The sequence below is a fragment of the Arachis hypogaea genome, chromosome 14, assembly GCF_003086295.3.
Source record: "Arachis hypogaea cultivar Tifrunner chromosome 14, arahy.Tifrunner.gnm2.J5K5, whole genome shotgun sequence".
In the NCBI taxonomy this organism is placed as follows: Eukaryota; Viridiplantae; Streptophyta; class Magnoliopsida; order Fabales; family Fabaceae; genus Arachis; species Arachis hypogaea.
The window spans coordinates 8,604,514-8,626,639 of NC_092049.1; the positions used below are offsets into that span (position 1 = coordinate 8,604,514).

General features: G+C 33.8%; 2 protein-coding genes across 4 annotated transcripts; one reads left to right on the top strand and one right to left on the bottom strand.

Annotated features, from left to right (window-relative positions):
- Positions 1 to 2,176: 2,176 nt before the first annotated feature.
- LOC112741367 (sister chromatid cohesion protein PDS5 homolog A) lies at positions 2,177 to 17,514 on the bottom strand. 3 transcript variants are annotated; one of them, XM_072213700.1, is made up of 34 exons: positions 17,104 to 17,451; positions 15,155 to 15,358; positions 14,807 to 14,988; positions 13,902 to 14,028; positions 13,553 to 13,771; positions 13,384 to 13,422; positions 13,206 to 13,263; positions 12,970 to 13,115; positions 12,726 to 12,868; positions 11,408 to 11,557; positions 11,278 to 11,326; positions 10,998 to 11,189; positions 10,132 to 10,314; positions 9,424 to 9,578; positions 9,220 to 9,346; positions 8,989 to 9,138; positions 8,844 to 8,900; positions 8,541 to 8,677; positions 8,288 to 8,405; positions 7,988 to 8,122; positions 7,696 to 7,892; positions 6,963 to 7,119; positions 6,720 to 6,857; positions 6,013 to 6,084; positions 5,331 to 5,921; positions 5,132 to 5,239; positions 4,876 to 4,955; positions 4,382 to 4,433; positions 4,209 to 4,295; positions 4,093 to 4,130; positions 3,805 to 3,864; positions 3,580 to 3,728; positions 2,970 to 3,415; positions 2,177 to 2,879 (listed from the first exon to the last, which is right to left on the bottom strand). In XM_072213700.1, exons 1-34 carry the CDS (start codon positions 17,194 to 17,196, stop codon positions 2,814 to 2,816), a joined length of 4,905 nt encoding a protein of 1,634 aa, XP_072069801.1. In that variant the 5' UTR covers positions 17,197 to 17,451; the 3' UTR covers positions 2,177 to 2,813. The 3 variants fall into 3 exon arrangements, with proteins under 3 accessions (XP_072069801.1, XP_025646107.1, XP_025646106.1); XM_025790322.3 differs by having other exon boundaries at positions 13,206 to 13,422; positions 17,104 to 17,514; XM_025790321.3 differs by having other exon boundaries at positions 8,288 to 8,450; positions 13,206 to 13,422; positions 17,104 to 17,496.
- A 1,025-nt stretch (positions 17,515 to 18,539) lies between these two features.
- On the top strand, positions 18,540 to 21,437 carry LOC112741368 (tRNA (guanine(9)-N1)-methyltransferase). The gene is made up of 3 exons (XM_025790323.3): positions 18,540 to 19,215; positions 20,231 to 20,590; positions 20,895 to 21,437. The coding sequence occupies exons 1-3, from the start codon at positions 18,559 to 18,561 to the stop codon at positions 21,099 to 21,101; spliced, it is 1,224 nt and encodes a 407-aa protein (XP_025646108.2). The 5' UTR covers positions 18,540 to 18,558; the 3' UTR covers positions 21,102 to 21,437.
- Positions 21,438 to 22,126: the final 689 nt, after the last annotated feature.

Genomic DNA, 22,126 nt, shown 5'->3' on the forward strand with positions numbered 1-22,126 from the left:
TTATTATTATTATTAGAAAAAGTATAGGGAGCCAATGGAATATTTGTACAATGTGTACCATGGAAGTTTAGAAAAGTATTAGAGATATAACCATTAGTATTATCTTTTTCCATCAGCTGAAGCTTTTGGGATGAGTGGTATCATGACATGGTATCAGAGCTCTAAATCTAAAAAGTCAAGAGTACATTGGCTCCCTAGCAGGATTATTATTATTATTATTATTATACACAAATTTTGTTAAAATTGTATTTTTTAGATATATATTACGGATACTAATGTGCTCTAGGTAAAAAGTAATCTGTTATTAAAAATAATAAATAAAACAGCAAGTTATAGACTTATTTTTTCCCTTTTTATGAAAAAAAATATGCAACCCATTTGAAAGTTTAGAAAAATGATTAACTTGATTAGTAGGTTATCATTTTAAATATCAACCTTTCATATATAACATAACAAAATAAAAAATTAAGATTTGTTTAATTAATAAGAAGTGTAATATTCTTTATTTAAATAAGAATAATAGTTTAATTTTGATGCATTTAGACAATGCACTGATTGATATAAATTTTTTTTACACATTTATTTAATTAAATTTTTAAATAGTAAATTTAAAAATTAGTTATTTTTAATTGTGATAATCAATTGAATGTCTATATAAAATTATTTTACAAAATTAAAATTAAATTTTAATAATAATAAGATTTAATTATTTTGTTAGTTTTTATGATTTTATTAAATTTATAATTGATCTTTATATTTTTTCCTTCAATTGGATCTCTACATTACTTTTAATTTTGTAATTAGATTTTTTTAATGTAAAAAATATTAGAATTAACTGAATATTTTTTTACAAATTAAAGTTATCTACAATTAAAAATTTAATTAGATTTTTGACCACATATTTTTTGAAAAAAATATTCTATTAATTAAAAAAATAAAAACTTAATTAAAAATTTAGTAAAACTATAAAGATTAATAAAATAATTAAATCTAATAATAATAATAATAATAATAATAATAATAATAACAATAATAATAATAATAATAATAATGCTCTGACAAAAGACAAATATAGCATGATGTAGATGTTTAAGAAACATTCTCCTTATTACATTCTCCTTATTTAATTTGTTCTACTACGTATATTAAGATTCAGCCGCGTTCACAAAAAATATTTGTTCTCTCCTTTGACTTGGCCTCACACGCTCTTAATATGTTTTTGGACTTTATAATAAATTTACCGCATGCTGGATTTGCTTTTAAGGATTCATAATTTTTCCAAGGGTCTTCGCTAAAATATTAATTATCAATCAATTATCTTAAACATGAATGCCTTAATCTAAGCACGTGTAAAACTGCTTTTATTTCAACGATCTTGATTTATATATTCCGCATATGAAGTTTTTTTTTTTTTTTTTGGTTAGTGAATTGGACAACCCCAATTTCGCATATGAAGTTGAATCAGTACAAATATGCTATTTTGCTACCCAACCAACCAATCTTCTTTTTTTTTTTGGTAAGAAACCAACCAATATAAAACGTCCAATAATATTACAAGCACATGGACTATGAAGTATGAACATAAAGTCTGAGCAACCAATTATTATGTAAGTTACAATTGCCTAACAAAAAAAAAAATCTTACAATTGACAAGATTTCTGAAAAAACCCACAAAGTAAAGAAAAAGTGGAATAGGGGGAACATTGAATTTGACTATTTGTAACCTGTTGTTTTAATAACTTGTAAAACACTGGGGATGGTAGGTTAGTGGTTATAAAGTAGCTAATCATGTCTGCACAAAAACCAGTCTCTTTCTTTTTTTCCAAGTTACATCAAGTGAAAAACCTAAAACTTATATATGCAAATGAAACAGATGTCATTTAAGTAAGTTACAGCTCATTAGTTAAAGGGGAAAAAAAATCCGAGTTTAAATTCATACGCACCTAGCTTCATGCAAAAGATGGGTGAATTTATAGGCTTTCATAAACTATAAATATTTGGTTCTTGTTTTTAATTTCTCATTATTCATTTTGGGTATCTTTTTCATTTTCAAAATTGTGAAGATAAAAAAAAGAACTCATGATAGAAAATGGAAACAAAAGCTTCATTGTTTACTTTTTTTTTTCATTTTTCTTTATAAGATCCTAATTTCCAAAAATATCTTAAACACGAACACAATGTCACAACCAAAGAAGCCTCTAATAGTTCCAAGATTCATAGAATACATTACCATGAAAATTCAAAGTCATCATCATGATAATGAAACTCATTTCAGTCCACATTTAAGAATTCAGAGGATGTTCACAAACCATAACCATGTGTAACACAACACCTTCAAGTTAATGGTAAGGCCATATTTTTCCATGGATGCTAAGACTAGAGAAGTATGAATAAGCAAATGATACAAGAAGTACAATTTATATCCCCACGTATAGCTGTACATGTTTTTCCCCACTCAATTAATTATGATGGAAGGATGAACAACACCCTCATGAATCATATGCTAAACCTATCACCTAAATAACACAAGGTCATTTCGTAGAACACAATCCTAAAAATCCCTAAGTGCCGTCGTCAACGTTTTCTTTTACATCTTTTTAACTTCGCCGAAACGTGGGAATGACACCTGTTATTGTACATTCTACAAAAGATGCTACAAGACATGATTGATAAGCAAATCTATTTGTGAGTGAACACATATGGAAGTCATCATTCACAACATAGACATGTACTTCACTTTGAACAGATGACATGCTGTCCACAACTACTATTGCCGCAATCTACAGATGTTTGTGCTTCAGCAGCCAAACCGGTCATCGCTTCTTCACCGAGCTTTTCTTACTTGAGCTTTTCTTACCTGAGCATTGTTTCCATTTGCTCTGCATCAACCATTCTCAGCTATCAGCTTTGACAATGTACTATTTTTTAGAACAATAATTAAAAACCGAAAAAAAAAGGGTATAAATTACCAGTGGCTCATCATCAGCAACCTCAGCAATTTTGGGGCTATGAGGAGTTGTCGACTCCACGTGTGATTTTTCAACGCCTTTGGGACTACTTTCCTCATTGTTGTCATTTTGATTCCCTTCAGAACCTGATTCTGCTTCTCCATTATCCTTCTCTCTTGTATCTCCACTTGATTTGCCTACATCTTGTTCTTTCGAACTGTTTTCTTCGGCATCATTTCGAGCTCCTAGAGGGGCAGTTTCTTCAGCATCTTCAGAATGCCTCTCACTATGATCATGCATCTCTTCATCTGACTCCTCCTTTTCTTCTTCTAATTTGTCCCTTTTACTTGAGCTCTTCCCTTTCTTAGGCCTCTTTCCATGTGAAGTCGATTTTACTTTCTTGGTAGACTTATTCTTTTTTATTTGATCAGAGTCAGACCCTTCAGCCTGTTCCCCTTTAGAACCATCTGTAGTGGAAAATTACTTAAGAACCTCACCAAAATAATAAGTAGAAGAAAATATAAGAGCATAGTTGTGCGACATCCAGCATGGCACAAGTCTTTTAAGAGAGACACACGTGGGAGCACACACAAGCACCAATGCATACATTACATAAATTTTAAGACATTACCCGAGTTTGCCTCAGCTTTGGATACCATGGTCTCTTCAGGATTTGATATCTCAGAACTCTCTTTGGCATCCTCTTGATGGAGATGGCCCTGTGATGCGCCTTTTTGTCCATGTTTTACATGTTTGGCAGGAGATTGTTTGCCATTAGCTCTACAAAATACAATGATACTAGTTAGCATAGAACAAATTAGCAAATGTAAGAAGGATCTCGTGCTCTTCCACTAACATTGTTTTGGTCGTTTTACTGGCTGAAACACTTGAACTTCTCTGTTTCTTCCCCGTAGACCTACAAAAAATTCAAGGAATCAGCCCACAGAAGGAAAATGCTCATAATGGGGTACAAAATCATGTCAATAAAGCTAATAGTCCTATAACTCGCATCACACTTTAAGCAGGTTAACATTTATTGAAATTTTCCATAAGAGTATTGAGAAAATTTCATATTTTTTCTAAAGTGATATTTATTCATTCAAATTACTAGAAGTAAAAACTAATTTGTAGAGGGAATACTTACGCTTCAGGAGTAGAGAGAGTTTTTGAAGGCTTCATCTTCTGGAAAGAATATAAATATAAAACAAATCAGACTAAAACAATAGTTCAAAAAAAATATACTTCAGAGAGAGAAAGAACCTTGGTAGATTTGCGATCCTTGTCAATGAGCACCCAGCGCTCCTTTTCTAAGCGTAGTACTTCTACATCTCCATCTTCATATAATATCTTACACGACATGCCACAGTACATGTGTCAGAAATGTTACAATTAGGCAGCAAAATACCTTCATAATAATCAGAGCATGAGCTTACCACGTGCTTCTTCTTTGAAGGATCATATGACTTAATAGTTCCCTCGTAAAATCTGTGGAACAATAATACAGCAAAACCAGAACCTCAATTAAAAATATTATCAAAACAAGAGAAGGCATTAGGGATTTTAGAAATTTGTTCCTAGGGTTCATATAACATAGAAAGGGCATTTTAAGTATAAAGGGAACTTCATGACAACAACCCCCCAGTACCAAACAGAAACTAGCATCAGTTGATGCAAAACAAACAGAGTATTAAAAACTTCAAAAATATGCAAACTAAGAAAGGTATAGTCAATAGAAACATCTTTACCCTTCAGTTAAGATTAGAAAATATGGTCAAAATGTCAACATACTTTGGAAAAATAAATAGTTGTTCTTTGTCTTGTTTGTCCTTCATACAAACCAAATAGCATAAATTCATTTTTCCTACTTCTACAGCTAATCTCTTGATTTAAAAAGGGGAAAAAAGAACACTAAAAACAAAAGACTTACTCCTTATCTATTGGCCACCAAACTTTAATCCTGCAGCCAATTAGATTTTCAGCCTCACTATCATCTTCCTTCATTGTGCACTACCAACAAAAGAAGCAAAATCAAACTATTATCGAAGGAAAAAGCCAAAAAAACAAACATTATAGCATATATAATGGGCGTGTAGATATAAGATCTGCACATGGCATAGAAATGTTATTGACATCAAAAGTCAAAACCACCACAACATTGATTACATAGCTGCAGAAAGATTTACCTTGGTCAATCCTCCAATACTTTTTCTTTTAAGCTTTTTGGGAGACCCAATTGATGATTTGAGATTTTCATTTTCAGCCTTGTCAGTTCTTTTTAAATCATCAAGACTCTGCAACAAAGAGAGAAGAATAATCAAAGTCTACAAACTGATAAATTCTACCTCATACAATAATACATATCACTTGACAGTAAGATTTCACCTTGTCATGCTCATCAAATTTGATGGCCTTGTCATTGTGATAGCTCTTAGAGGCCTTAGCTTTAGGTTTTATCGAGCGCTCACTGCTTTTGACCATTTTTCTTGGCAGAGCTTTGCTATCTGTATCAAGGCTGATTTTTGCTTCCAATTGTGGTTTCACTCTAGTGGACTCTTCCCCTGAAACTATTTGAGAAGCCTTTGATGTACTACTTGGTCTCAATTTACCATGAGTCAAAGAAGTTCGCCTACGTTTAGGCACTGGAACAGATGATGCTTCTTCAACCTTTCTCTTTCTAGCTATAAACTCTGGATCATTTTGCTCCTTCTTGCTCAAAGAATGTTCATGACCATTACTTGACTCAAAGTTAGTAGATATCCCCAAGTTATCTAAGTTAATTTCTCTGACCATATTTAAGATATCAATATCATTTTCAGCCTTCTTTGTTTCAGCCGGCACAGACTTCTTCTTGTTAACTTTTTTGACCTTGGTTCCCTTTGATTTTATGTTCTTCATTATTTTCCCCAGAGGCATTTCATTTCCATCTTTTTCACTGTCCTTTAAAGCATTGCCCTCAACTGACTGAGATGGAACCTGATACACCAAAAAGAATATTATCACACTGCTGAAGATATAAAGGCAACCCAAAGCTGATATTTGATTTTACCCTTTGCAGGAAACCTACCATTTCTAATTCAAGTGATTCAAAGTGAGTCACGGCACTTTCATCAGCCAACCAGGTTCTCACTTCACTTACCTGCCAGATGAAACAAACAGCTTTAACATCTTAATTAGAAGCGATCAAGATCCTAAATTTGTAAAATCTGCATATGTTAAGTTGAATGCAAATTCCATGCTTAGAATGAAGCTTATACATAACTAACACATTCACACCCCACCAAACAATAAGGCTGCGTTTGTTTACAAGCACGGGACATTGAGACAGGGACACAAAATCGTGTTTGGCAAATGAGACATGGACAAAAATAGTGTCCAAAGACACTGAATTAGTGTATTTTGTGTCCATCCAGAAGGACAATTAGACACTAACAAAAGACAACTTATTTTTCATTTTTTTTCATTATTCTTGTTAATTTTTCATAATTATATTTTTTATTATCATAATTTTTTCCCCAAATTTTTTTAATGAAAGAAAAATGAGAATAAATTAAACTTTCATAATTTGTTCTAGTTTATCATCAAACAAAATACAAAAACACTAATTTTTGTCACTGTCTTTTGTGTCTTGTTCTCAATGTCTTGTCTTGTCCTATTCTCAAAACCAAACACAGCCTAAGAAGATGCTATCAGCATTTAATCAGAGCAAAATGGCTTCTTATAAATAAATTATACAATTGTCTATATAACTTAGCTGTTAGCAGAAGAGAATACCGTGTCATCTTCCTTCTCACGCATTTTGTATAGTATTGGAGGAAGAGAAATTGAAGGAGAAGACCCTTGTAAATCAACATCCTTCTGTACCAGTCGCTTAGTGATTGCTAACCCAAGGTCACATATGCCATGAGAATTCTGGTTATTCATGGATCATACACATGAGATTCTCTCCAATATGTTGTACAAAATTTTTCCTATGTCACTAATTTAATACACAAGAAAAAAAAAAAAAAAACCCACCTTTGACTTTGATGCATCAACTACATCTTCAGAGTGCTTGATATTCTGAAAAATAGATGTGATGGTAGATATGATTTCCTTCTCCCAGTTAGTAGTTAATTCCGATTTGACATCTTCATCTATTTGGACTAGCATTGATAGCACCAAATGCAACTGCCTGAAATTCATGGCAGAATACAAATCCCATAAGATTCAGCATTTTCAACATATTAAATACTTTGAACCCTAGCAGCAGCTGGAAATCTATAGGTATCAACTCAACATGCATTCCACCATAATGTTCAAAACATCACACCATCTATACTTGTGGAGAACAAACAAGTAAAACAGATATATCTAAGTTACAAACAAACAAAAAACAATGCACGATAGCACAAGGACCCTAATTTGGTTTGGACAGGGTAGATGTCTGACATGCATAAAGGAAAGCTTCTAAAAATGGCAGATGGCATGCATAATACCACTTATTCTGCAGAAAGCCGCTGATAAGAACTATTAAAAAAATATAAATCACAAAAGCAGTATACATGACACCAACATTCAAAATGTACCAAAGTATACAGGACATTCAATCTGCAGGCCCTATACAGCTATGTGTGTGTGTGTGTGTGTGAGAGAGAGAGAGAGAGAGAGAGAGAGAGAGACTCCTTGAGGCCTCTAGTCTCAACCAGTTTCACAGAAAATTATCCAAATATGCATTCAACAGAGATGTCCTACATGGGCAACACAGTACCTGTATATGTTATCATAGGCTTCAACATCCTTGCAATCATCAACATTGGGACATGATATGCTAGCAAGTGCATGAACTAGGAATGGAAGGATGTATTCAGGGTATGTGGTCAAGGGATTTGCATCTGATTGAACAGAAAGCTGTCGTGCCTTTGCTTGTTGAAGCATTTGAATAATGTCAGCCAGGTTCAGCTTATCCTACATTTATGAGCAAAAGCCACCATAAGGACACCAATTGATCACAAAGCTAGGAACTGCAAACACAACAATGATTGAAGAAATAAGAAACTTACCTCTGAAAACTCCTCTGGCTTGGACTCAAATATGTTGAATACAAAGGCACAAGCATATTTGGCATCCAAAAGGTTGTCTTTTATATATTGATGAACTTTGCTTAAGAAAATGCTCCTAGCTTGAGGGAAGCCAATCTATAAGATCCAAAAGTAGACAGAGCAGTTACTAGATTGAAAAGAAACTTTGACAACATAATGTCTGCCTATACAAATAAAAGCATTATCTTATTTTGCTATTAAATGTGGTGAATAAATTAGTAATACTTATGAAGCCATTATGCACAGGATGGAAGAAGTCACCTCTGACACCCTCAAAGTTAAGTGGAAAATATCAACAGGCATCTTATGATCCCAGAGCCTTGACAAACGAAGAACTGCCTTGGCAGCAGCAAGCTTCAAATGGGCTTTATCAACTGAACTGCAAGAGGACATATATGAAGGCATACTATGTAGCATCTGAACCCTACAAGTACAGTTGAACTGGAAAAGGAAATAAAAGAAGACAAACTTCATATAAATTAACTTAAAATACAGCTTGGTAAAACTGTTATACCTGGACTGCAAGTCCTTTGATATTTCACCATAGGAAAGCATGTTTCTAAGGATATCCAGGAGACTATCAATACCAGAACGAACATGAGCATCTTTAACTGGCATGTAGCTCTTCACTATGGTTTTAATGCCATATATCTTCAGCAAAAGATAAAAAAATAAATAAATACGGCAGGAAACATAAAAACAAAATAATTGGCCAACAAAAAGCAGCTACTTGGAATTTTCAACTTAGGCATTTTGAGTATGCAAATGCTATTCATGGCATCAAAACAAATAGAATAGATTTATTCTTCCTACCTACCTTCAACATACATAAATCACTTGTGTCATCCCATGAAGCTCTCGTGTAATCTTCTTTCTGAAACATTTGAAACATAAAAATAGGAATTAATTGCTTCCATGCTTATCCCATAAAGGAGAACATTGATAGAAATCATTAGTCTTACACTATCCTGTTTCAGTATCTTGTTTATTATAAACTCTTCAATTTCACTCTCTCTGGTTTCAAAAACAGGCATTGCAGTCTGTGCTATGCACCCCAGAGACTGTAGTACCGAAGGTAAATGAGTTTTCTCCTCCAGCATATCCACAAGCCTCTGCATATAAGACAAGAAAATTGAACAATCAGAGAGAAAAAAATTGAGAATATTACAGTAAGTGAAGTAACTATACAAAACCTTGTAAAGAACAGAGAGAGATTTTAGGCCATCATCCTTTGTTATTGCAGCCAGGGCATGCACAGCATACTTGGCCTGTCTCCGGTTGCCTTCCAAACATAATCTCTCCAACATAAGATCGACAGAGCTGCATCAAAGAGGGAGGTAAGAAAATTATTCAAGGAAACAGATATAAAAACTTTATAAAGAATTTAACAGTGCCACCTTGATGTAACTGCGAGTTGTTCACGAATAGTACCACCAGCCTTGGCTAAAACATTTGACACCCCCTCTTTGATCACATCATTATTATCCTTAAGTAAATTCACCAGCTCCTCCTCACTGCCACTAAAAAGAACTGGACTATAACGAGCAATTATCTGAATTCACAAAGTAAATTCAATTAGAAAGTAACATAAGGTGTTTCCAACACACACACTTCATGACAAAATTACAGTCATAACAGAACTGTAGAAACTAATTTAAAATATACAGCCCCACAGATTAGACATTGATAACTTTAGTAGGGCTCTTCCTAACAACTTAAAAATAGAGAGGTATTGGCTCCATAATTATTCACACACCCATTACCACGTAAAATCAATTCTTAACACAAGGTATTATAGGAGTAAGGTTTCTCTGCGCTATATGTTTGAAAGGCTTAGAAGGTAAGGAGTGTGTTAAGAGATATATTAAATTATTTATTGAGCCTCTAAAACCAAAGTTTTGGGATGATTTGGTACATTACAGGAAATGGCTTTGCAATTAGTGAAAGAAAAATAAACTAAAGGGTTGGGCCTTTTTAAAAAAAAAAAGTCATTCTTCTCTAAAAAAATCAAGAGAGGAAAAAATATTCGCAACACAACAGAAGATACAAGTGCTTCCAATAACCAAATGCAATAATTTACTGCACCTAAAACATCATGTACTTACCACCAACATATTCATGCAGGACTGTATCCGTTGTTCATTCTCTGCAGCTTTATGTTTAACAATTTCTGAAAGAATAGCTTTGACATGCTCCTTGTTGAAAAGCAGATATGAGCATTGCACGTAGAATGTGTCCAGAAATTCATAAAGCTGATGTTTCTCACCAAGTAATTTAAGCAGATCTTCCTGCATACAAAAGTTAATAAATAAATAACCAAAATTAGTAAAGGACACGCTACAAGCTGATAGATATAAACAATTTATGTATCTCTACCTAACAGCTTAAGCTTTTAGGAGAGATGGTTTCATGACATGATATTAAATCTTCTATTACCAAAAGATATAGAGTTTGATCCTTGTTGCCCACATTCTTCTAATTAAAGATAAAATTTCAGCATAAAGCATATATAAAAATATGTATAAATTCATGCTTCAAGTCTAAAAGAGACTCTTCCATGAGAACGCATGTTATATATATAACCATTTATGTGTCGCAATCCAAATTATAACGAGCCTTTTGTTCTAAAACTCTGAATCATAAACTGAATGCAAAATTTGGATGTTCAAATACTAGTTTCGAAGGCACCAAAAGGTTATTATTCTCTAGAACTATATTACTACAACCCATATAGTTCATTAAGGGTGCATTTAAGATGTTCACGGTGGCATTCAAAAAGCATATCCAGAGAAACATCACTCATGCATATTGTATTAGCAAAAAGCTCTGACACTAGGTTAGCTATTAGCTTCAAAGATTTAGTTATCAATCTTGCATATTCACTTCAAAAATACAGTTCCATATAGCTTGCAACCATTATGTCCCAAATAAGTAATCCCAAACTGCATCTATCAGATTCTGATTATATTACCTGGTATACACGGGTCTGATGGTAGCTAACATTTGGATCAACAAGATTCGTCAAAATTTTCCAGACATTCTCATCTTCTAATTGATCAAGAATCTGGAAATTCTCTTCAGCCTTTGCAGAGTCAGAAAAAGAACGGGACATTACTCGGAAACAGAATGCAATCTTTTTTTGGACCTCAGGATTGTCTTTATCCTGCATAGGAAGATTATTTTTTCATCAATTAATTTTTCATCAAATTTCCTGTTGAAAATTCATCTTTCTAACTTCCAAAGCTACATACCTGACTCGTCTGCCTCATAGCAAGATACTTCTGCATCTCTTGCTGCAACCTGCCAACAAAGTTATATCATGCAGACTGGAAAACAGACACCAGAAGCATAAAAATTATCACAGAAATAAACCAAACTTACCTTTGTTTTTGTTCAAGTATCTTTTCAACAGCCCTGACCTCTAACTTATCAAATTTAGAGAAAATCTCAATCCAACGTTTAACTACATCATTGGTTGAAAACTCTGATGGAAACAGAGACCCACTTAGAACAGATTCAATTACATCTGATCTGCAGAATGAAGTGAATAAACGTAAAAATCAATAACTAAAATAGCCGTATCCATAGGAAACAATCGTGCTATCTCTATATAAACATCACTAATGCATTGTTTATTCAATCAAATTGTATCAGTAAAGATTGTTGAAACTAGCAAGTTTTACCCAAGTTTAAGCAGCAGATTATGACATGGCAACATGCAAGTTTTGACCAAGTACAACAAGGACCTTTCAGGCTGACAAATTTTACAAAAAGAAGGGACAACCGAATTCAATAAAATTTTATAACTTCAATCAATAGTATACCAAGAAAAATTGGAAACATAGGAGGTTGGTTGTGGACATCTATTCTCATCCCACCAAGAGAAAGGCCCATGGAATTGGCCACCTTTTATTATACCAAGAGAGAAAGATCCATGACGTAAGTGATAAGTGTACCATCAAAGAAAATAATATGGTCAGATTTCTTTCGTTCAGGTTTTCTTCCATCTGCCCTTAAGAACACTAATTATGCATGCCATTGAGGAGGCAGGTATCATTCAAATAACTTCTAACCACATTCTTAAAAAAAAAACGAATCTAGGATCCTAGGATTTCCAATAATTGCTTAGTTGCTTGCTGCTGCTATTTCTGAACTCATGAATCAACTCGAGAAACGTTAGGCATGCTTAAGCCTCAAAGTCATAGCACAGATGGTTGCTTTCGCAATTACAACATGGCTGCCTTCCAAGTTCTTGGTAAATACCACATATTTGTAATTAGTTGGATAGTCACTAAAAATTCAACTATTTTATTATCTCAATATTCTCTTAAAAAAGGTTTATTCATAAAGAGAAAAGAATTGCTATACCAAAACTAAACAAATATTCATTATCTAAGATATACATAGCTCCCCCAGATTCATAATTAGTGGTTTCATTCCAAGTTCCAAACTCCTTTATCTGCTAAATTATAAGCACTTAATCTAATGTGTGTTTGTGATTCATATTTACGCAAATGTTTCAATTTAATATGAATAAAGAAAAAGAATGGTCTGTCCTTACTTTATTGTCACAAAAAAGGTTACCACATCCTTTGTCGTCATATATTATACAAAAAAAGGGATAATTTTTTCAAATGCCACCCAAATAATTGCAAAGAAGAGATAACAAAAATCTAGGGATGCATCAACATCTTTTCACCTGAAATCTTTGTCATAGAAGCATGTAAGGATCTTCCCTGGAATCCAATCATATTCATTGAGATTAACTGTGTCGGAGCTTTTCTCACAACACACTTTATATATGTCAGCCAATCTTTCCAAGGTATACTTTTTAACAAGTAGCTGGAAATACAAAGAGAAACAAAGATTTAAGATACAGTTAACTGAAATCAGCAGAGTTAAGAGAGGGTACAAGAAAATGGCAGCTTTAGAGGCATCCATACAGATTTGTCACGAAGCCGTTCTGCAACAAGTTTTAATGTTTCAAGAGGAACAGCATTTGGAGCATGACATGCCACATCGCAGATAACAGCCACAACTTGCTTTCTAACATTTTCATCCAAATCCAGCATCCGCTCACAAAGGGAAGCTAAGAATTCAAACCCATACAAATTAGAAATACAGTAAAAGAATAAGAAGCTGGAACTTTTATATCTTCATATTTGTTTAATGCACTCACAGAATATTGCAGGTGCTTCAGCCCTAAAAGGATTTGACAGCAAGGAGCTCTTTACATGCTTAATGATAGACAAGCGAACCCCAAAATCTCTATCAGTCAACCTTTTCAAAAATTCAGAAAATACAGGCTGAAATATTTCAGGAATGGAAGATCCAGGAAGAGCAATTATATCGCCAACCATGTTCACTGCTTTCATACGAGTTTCCAGCTCATCCGTCTGCAAATTTCCACACTAGAAATAAGGACCCAGGCCTCGAATTTGTAATTATATTTAAGACAATAATTATGATAAACTCGTATGTTGTGATAACATCAAGCATTAGGAAAGTCACTATGTCACGAGTTACCATTAGCTCTCCTGTTATGTATGGAAGAACTCCAGATAGGACCTCAGGAGCACAGCAATAGAGATCATAGAGAACTGCATGGTATTGAACTTGATTGTTCACCAGCTTGCTATCTCCTGACATTAAGGATAAGAAAAATTGTTTAATGCTAGGTTCCAGTTTTCCCACGCATTGCTGAATGACATCCATAGAAAGCTTCCTTGCAGCATCCGTAACATCCTGGAAATAAAAATCTGTGAGAATCATGTTTCTCATATAATATTGTATGTAAAAAGCATGATACTCATTCACTGGGGGCATAAGCATCTTCTTCAAAGAAGGGGAAAGTGTATAAGAAAAAAGCACTTACTCCTTTTTCACGGCCTAGTGTAGATAAAAGAATTGATAAAAGATCCTCGTGGATGTCCTCACTCTCTTCTAAGAGAACAACCATTATCATTTGCATGGACGACAGAACACTTTCTGGATGATCATCTCTGAGTGCAAAACAAAACATTCAAGCACAATTCATTAATCCAAAATAGGGTCGAAGACCTACAAATTGGCTTAACTCTAAACTCAGTGACCAACATTATAATTAATTATTCAAAATTGATATCACATAGAAGTATTTACTCAGTGATATGATTTGATAAATCAAATATACAAGTATTAGACACAAAAAACAACTTGCAAAACAAAGATGAAATAATAAAACAATCAGTATTAAATTAAGTACTCGAATTTCGTATATGCTTAGGATTTTTGTGTGCGTAATAATATGTCAAGCACCACCCATGCAATATGGAAAATGCAATTTTAAGAAAAATAAAACCATGGGACAAGACAGGATGGGCAGGGAGGAATAAAATGAGAGATGTTTCATAGTTTATGCAGAATTAAAATGCTTGACACTCCATTCTAAAAATATCATTTCCAAGCAAACAAATATGTATAGTTTATAGTTTTATTATTTACACATAGTTTTAATTAATTTATCACCGAACATAGGATCCAAAACCAATATCAACCAAGCCAATGAGTAATAGCTCAAATGGCATAGTCTCCCCATACTCAATTAAGAGGTTGCGGGTTCGAGTCTCATATCTTTGGTTTTAAAAAAAAAAAAAAAAAAAAAACCAATATCAACCAACACAATATCAAGTTTGCAATCAAAGAAACATATAGCAAAAGCTTTTGGGGGGAAATATTACTTGCAACACAAGAAAATGGCTTAAACCACTAACTAGCTAAAAATTTTATTCACATACTAACCTAGCAACCGCAAAGAAAATTCTGAACATTTCGTTCACTAGATCATCACATTCAAGATCCAACATTACAACACACGATCTATATTTTGCAAGAGTATCCAACATAGCAACTCTCCGGCCAAAAGATGGACCATCAGTATCACTTAGACCACTAAAAGTGCTCACGATCAGCTGAAAGATGTCCTGCAAAGCAATTTAACAAAAATTAAAATGAAGGACATTATGTTCCCAGCTAAAATCTCTGTTCTTATATTTTTGGCAGAAATAATAGGTTAAAAATCACACTTTTAATGTTATGTAAAAAAGGAAATCTAATTTGCAGAACCAGATTAATGTAAACAAAAGGCACCTTTAGCACGTCATCACTGTAAGGAGCCTCAGGTGCAGTGATCCGAGTTATCTCACACAGACATGTTGCAACTAGAAGCTTAACATCCCGATCTTCATGCTTCAGTAGTTCAGGCTTAACAATTGCATTAAAAAAGGGCTTCATTGACTCCAGTTTTGAAGCTGATGGTGATTGATCTAACTCTGTAAGGCATCCTGCCGCTTGCTGCGGATGGAAAAACATTTTGTTGAGTGGACAAGGGAGCAGGGAAGTTGGCAGGTGCCACAATAAATCAATTTTCACTTAAAATGAAAATGTTCACATGCCTTGAATAGAAAGATTAAAATAAAAAGTTACTTTTAAATACTGGACCACATTGTGGTGCACACATCCTCAAGATTATAGCCTTTATAGGGTTAAAGACTAGATTTCATTGTTAGGCATAAACCTAAGTTTTTCTTTTCTTTTTTCCAAAGAACAATCACTATGAAGTAGAAAAGTGCAAACTCATAAAACAGTTGTGCTACCTACTACTATGAAGTTCATAGTAGGTTTACATAGAAAGAAGGAATTTTCCACAAAATGAATACAATAACAACCACCAAGCCTTGTCACACTAAGTGGGGTTGGCTAAATGGATGAAGCTATGCCAATGAATCTTATGATAAACCATATTATAACTTTTCAAGGTCTCTCTCTATCACTAATTATTCAGGAGTATTTTCTACAAAAGCACACACAGTTATTAGCACTGCACATCTTATGATTAAAAAGTTCATCCATAATCAAAAGACCAAAAATCTATTTAACAAACTATTGCCAAAAGACTAATTCAGTATGTCCACATTACCAATTTATACAGACCTGTCTAAGCTTAATCCAAGTCCTCATTAAAAATTCAATATTTCTTTCTCAAATTTATCCCTTCATCTTGTTGATTACAAGAATATTAGCCATTGAGATTGGACACCTACATTATTAGTCACTGTCCATTTGGTTACGGAATAACAGCATGAGGTATTGAGCCAACTCAGCAACTAGATTGCTAGATCCTCAAAATTTTCGGAGAATATACTTGGCACTGAAAAAATTGAAGACATAAAAGCTTAAAGTACTTCCTAAAAGAAAGGAAATTTTCATTATCACTTAAGTTTTAGGCATCATACTGGTGTATAGGTATCATATTCGGTCAAGAAGCTAGGTACTATAGAGTATACTTTAACATTAATAGTGGTAGTGTGGAACAAATAATCTGACCAATCATTTCAACTCTTGAGGACACTTCTGCAAGTGTAATCCCACATCTTTCCAAGTCTTTTCCTTGGAACAAAAGCTATCTCTCTTAATCAATCTCATAGTATCCAAACTAAAGCAAGCTAACCTTTCAACCTCAAATGTATTTGAAAATTGAAAGGGAACCCTAATTCTTCCAGGCATGCACACTGTACCTAATACAATTAAGTGTAACTCAGCTAGAGCACAAGTTAACACTATTATTGAACTCAACTAGAGCACAAGATAACACCCTTATAATCTAGCATGTACAAATCTTACGTACCACTACATGACCATACATTCACATATTAACCTAACTCAAAGGGAATCTCCACAAACTAGCTTCACCTAACCTAAACCCTCACCTCCAAAAGAGCAAATCTGTTAATTGCACTCCTGAATTGCCAAATCCTCACCAACACAATTCAAATCCGCAATTAGAAAACCCCACACACACAACAAGCATACAACTTTGGTGCATCAAAATAGTGGTAGAAGCCCCCAAATTAAGGATTTGAGCTAAATTAAACAATTCCCAGTACACAAATCAGCTAAACTCGTTGCAGGCAAAAAAAAATAAAAAATCGTCCATCGTTATAGCTCAGCAACGGAAATAACTAACCCAACCCCCCAAAACCAAAGCAAACAAGCACAGAGTTGAAAATTTCATGAGAATTGGGGGAAGGAAGAAGCACCTCGAGGAGGGTGAGGAGAGAGTCGTCGTCGGAAGGAAGAGATTCGAGCTTGGATCCCAGCTCCTTGAGCTGAAGGTGAGGCTTCTGAGCCATGCTATGTTGTTGTTCTTCTTCTTCTTCCCTGCGGTCAACAAAACGGCGTCGTTTATGTGTTGAGGTGCCGCAGCGTTTGCGTGTTGAGTTCAATTCATGTGGAGGGGTTTTCAACGGAGAAGAGAGGGAGAGTGAAAAAAATAGCAGAAGAGGGTTTCCTTTCTTTCTTTCTGTGTTCCTTTTTTTTTTTCGTTGTTATTATTTGTGTGTGCGAGAGTGTGTGAGTGTGCGTCTATCTTGTTGTGTCACGAAGCTAGACGCATTCGGAATCCTAATCCAAATCTATGCCAATTCATTTTCAATTTTCACTTCCTCTTCTTTCAAAACTTATTCACCCCCCTTTCAAACTACACTCTTACTTTCTATTTTCTTTCTTCCCTTTTCTCCCTTTTCCCTCTAATTTCACTCAATCCAAAAATATGGTTAATTAACTTTGTATCGGGTAATATATCAAAATTAAACTTCATATATAACATAAAGAATTAAAAAAAAAAATCAAATTGTTTGTTATTAGTTTTTACAAAAATATTTTTTGTATATAAAAAATCAACTATTATATATTTACTATACTAAAAAATAGTCACAAAATCAATTAGCATAGTATGATTGATTTTTTTATTTCTAGTATTAGTTTTATTTTGTTTAATTTTTTTTTTCTAAAATTAAAATTTAAAAAGTTAGTTTAAGTTAAGTTTTGTTAGAGAATTTAATTTTTATGATTGCTATTATCACAAATAATATTAATTATCATCTTATTTTCTTATTTATGTTATTGAATATTTATTTTGATAAAAAATGAAAAAAAAAACTTATAAATACATTGAATTATATATTATTACATTTTACTTGATACTTAGGCGTTCGAAATATAATATTGGAGGGAGATGTCAAAAAAGAAAAAAAAAATATCTACAGTTGTCTTGAAAGTGAGATATAGTTTAATTGTAATGGATATTTGTCATTTAGCTTGATGGTTTTGGAGATTTAAATTTTGTCTTGTTTTGTTCCTAATTATTGCAAATTTGCAATAAAGTAGCTTATTCCCTACCCAAATATATTACTAGACGTCTAGAACTCTAGATATGTTTATTGTGTTGGGCTTCAATAATAACTTGTATAAGAAAAAAGTTTTTTATTGAAAAAAAAAACTTAAGTTAATATAATAATTAGTTTACTAATTTACTTAAATAAATATTAAAAATTTAAATTATATCTTATGTTTACAGCATCTCACCAGTAAATATCGGCATGACGAAATAAGAAAAAAAAAAACTTTTGGTAAAATTGTTTATTAATATTATTATTAAAGGGACAAAAATTATATAAATAGAAGGGAAAGATAGTATTGGGAGCCTTTATAACATGGAAATATTTTTGCATTTGCCGCTAACAGGGAAACATTTTAGCGCTCTTGAAAATAAAAGTCGCTACATAGGAATTTACCAAATTAGACATGGCACTAAGTTAGTATTACGAATGAGCCCTAAACACTCTCCCAAAACCCAACACCAACACCATACCGCACCCCACAAATCCCTAACTATAACAATGCCGGAGTCGGAGGAGCCACGCGCCGCCGACGGAGACGGCGAGGCCACCGTACAAACGGAGGAACCGTACCTGAATGACGAAAATGTCCCCGAGAAACCTCTGGTTCCTGAGGCAGGTGCTCCTCCTATCTCGAAGAATGCGCAGAAGAAGTTAGCGAAGATGCAGAGGTGGGAGGCGAGGAAGGCGGAGAAGAAGGCGCAGGCGAAGGAGCAGAGGAAGATGGAGGTGGAGAGGAAGCGGAGGGAGTGGGAGGAGAGGCTGGCGGCGATGGCGACGGAGGAGGAGAAGGAGAAGCTGTTGGAGTCGCGGAGGAGCCTCCGCAAGGAGAGGATGGAGCAGAGGTCGAGAGAGAAGGATCAGAAGAGAGAGAGACTCTGTGGAGCCAGGGAGAATGGCCAAAACGTCGTCGTTGACCTCGAGTTCGCTCACCTCATGAACCCTAACGAAATCCACAGCCTCGTTCAACAGGTTCCTTCATTAAAAAAATTTTTGTTATTGCTATAATGCTATTGCTGTTTTTCATTGTTTAATTTTCTTTGTTAATTCTCGTTTTTTTAATACAAAGGAGTGAACTTTTCTGTTTTCAAATTAAGCTGATACTGGAGGATATTATACTAAAGTCACGTAATCTGATGTTTGGATATTAGTAGACTCAATCACTCAACACTATTGAATGTTGTGAAATGTGCTAGGAAGTGCCCTGTAAACATGTGTATTGTGTAGGTATTCTTCAAGTTGAAAGCATTGGCCCAAAAAAAGAAGATAAAATTGCAGCTTTTTGTAATGATCAAGTGAGGTTGAAGTCCCATTGAGAAAATTGATCAAATGAGGGATACAAAAGAATTTCGTAGGGTGCAAGGTTTAGGAGAATGAGAAGGAGCACTTTACTTTTTCTTAATCTTATATCCATTATCCAATTAGAGTTTGTTTGAATGTCATTAAGTTGTTAAAAAAAGATTTTTTTTAGTATGTTTGGCAAAATTTTAGTGGTAAAAGTAAAAATAATAGAAAAATCAAAAAATTATTTTCTTTTAGAAGTTATAATTATCATTTTGTTAAAAGATCTTTTTTTTTTTTTACTTTTAAAAAAGATGCTTTTTAACAAAAAAGAAATTTTACTTTTCAACTTTGTGCTGTATTTCTGTAGCTAGTGTAGTGTGTATGTATAAAATTAGAGCATGGGACATACATAGAGAGTTCATCAGAAAATATAGGTGGCAATGGCATTAGATAGCATAAATAGTACTGTCTATTTAACCATCTGTGAATCAATAAGCACCCATTTGTTGGCAAAATTTTGGTTTGCTTTCGTTTTTCATAAAATTATAGGCCTTGCCAAACTAAAAAGGGAAAGAAAAGAAAATTGATTGCAGCTTATTCTGGATTTTCACCTCCAACTAATGTTAATCTTTCCTAACTAGTCACCAAAAAGAAGAATCTTTCCTAACTACTGGAATTACCTTTGTTGCCATTGAACCTACAGATAATGTATTGCTATGCAGTGAATGGGAGGTGCTCTTCCCCTGCCCATCTTTGGCTGACTGGGTGCAGTGGAGAGATGGATGACCAATTACAAAGGATCCCTGGATTTGATAAGTGGATAATTGAGAAGGAAGCGAAATCCTACATCGAAGCCTTGCAAGATCGTAAGGAGAATTTGGTATATCTCACTGCAGATTCAGACCATGTTCTTGAAGAACTTGATCTGAAGAAGATATATATTATTGGTGGCTTAGTGGATAGGAATCGGTGGAAGGGGATAACCATGAAGAAAGCAGAAGAACAAGGAATCCAAACAGCTAAGCTCCCAATTGGAAATTTCATGAAGATGTCTAGTTCTCAGGTATTATTCATCTTGAGCACTCATTGCTTTTTCTGTCAGAAATTGAATGCAAGTACTATGTAAATTCTGATTTTGACCCTTCTTCCAGCAATAAAGCATGAAATTTCCATAATGAAATCTTTGCACGTCTTATTGTTATTGTACCATCTGCAATTCTGATTTTGGTGTATTTGCTTTGCACGTTATGGTTATTACATCCTCGAATGCTTGTTCAACTGATATCTGACAAGTGATTTCACATTTGGCCTCCACTTAAAGTAATGTAAGTTTCTGATGTAGTGTAACTTTATTGTTTTATTTTCAGGTTCTTACTGTGAATCAAGTGTTGGAAATACTACTGAAGTTCCTGGAGACAAGGGATTGGAAAACATCTTTCTTTGCCGTTATCCCTCAAAGGAAAAGATGTCAAGGTGATGCAGAAGCAGAAGATACATTAGAAGAAGATGACCAAAAGGATGATGAAAAGGCAAGTAAAAAGAAATGTGTTGAGGAGGAACCTTGTAATTGTTAGAAATTTAGAATCGTCACCAGCTTAAAGTATCTCACCATATCTGTTCGGTCATTGCACGGAGTGGTACCTCTTGCAAGTTGAATCTAACATATAAATACACAAATTTCATATCAGTGTTTTCACTTTTCACTGCCTTCAATTCTGACATAATGAATTAGCATAATTTTTTGTATTTTATTTTCTTTTTGACAAAATTGTTGCTGGATGCTCCATCAAGAGTGATATCCATGATGTACTTTGAAGAAACCTACCTCCCTGATGACTATTGAACTCAGGACTGTTCTTGGCTTTTGGATAATTGGATTCATTTCCAGTAGTTGTCAATTATGATGGAAATGAGTGACTGGATCATCTACCTTTGAACTTTTTTTTTTTTTTTTGTTAAGTGGATTGGTTGAGTAGTCAACTAACTCGTTCGGTTAAACAAATGTAAAGAGTTTGAAAAAAAAAATATCAAACAAATGTAGAGTTTAAAAAAAAAAATCATATATCATGTCGGCATAATTCTTCTATTTTGTGTGTGCGTTTTATCATAAATTGCTGATGGAAAATATTTGTTTTTGTATTATTATGTTAGTAATTTGTGTTAGAAAAGTATTGAAAATTAAATTCGAAATTACTTTAAGGATATATTTACAGATCATATCAGAAGTCATAAAGACTTATCCAACTCAAATAAATCATGAGACAAAAGCAAATTAATTGATAGGCACTACTACTTATGTGCATAGTAATATATAGGGTTAAGTATGGTTTTGGTCCCAAAAGTTTTGCGTTAGAATCCAAACCGTTCCTCTTCTAATTTTCGATATAAAATCGTCCTTAACGTTTTTTTTTTTTTGTATTAAAATCGTCCTTTTTATTTAAATTTTTAATTTAATTCCTAAACTACTCCTATTTCTATTTTAATAATAAGTTATAAAATTAAAAAAAAAAAAAAGAAAACGCGTGGGGGGGGAGAAAAGGGTATACGAAGGGGGAGGGGAAGGGGGAAGGGGAAGGGGGAGGGGGACGGTGCCGGCGAA

Bases quoted from the DNA above. Each gene is read 5' to 3' on its own strand.
- LOC112741368 (XM_025790323.3), top strand. From the start codon at position 18,559: ATGGAAATATTTTTGCATTTGCCGCTAACAGGGAAACATTTTAGCGCT. The intron at 19,216-20,230 runs GTTCCTTCATTA...TTGAACCTACAG, and splicing joins TCCACAGCCTCGTTCAACAG to ATAATGTATTGCTATGCAGT. The intron at 20,591-20,894 runs GTATTATTCATC...TTTTATTTTCAG, and splicing joins TGAAGATGTCTAGTTCTCAG to GTTCTTACTGTGAATCAAGT.
- LOC112741367 (XM_025790321.3), bottom strand. From the start codon at position 17,196: ATGGCTCAGAAGCCTCACCTTCAGCTCAAGGAGCTGGGATCCAAGCTC. The intron at 11,327-11,407 runs GTAAGTTTGGTT...CTTTGTTGGCAG, and splicing joins ATACTTGAACAAAAACAAAG to GTTGCAGCAAGAGATGCAGA. The intron at 3,865-4,092 runs GTAAGTATTCCC...AATTTTTTGTAG, and splicing joins ACTCTCTCTACTCCTGAAGC to GTCTACGGGGAAGAAACAGA.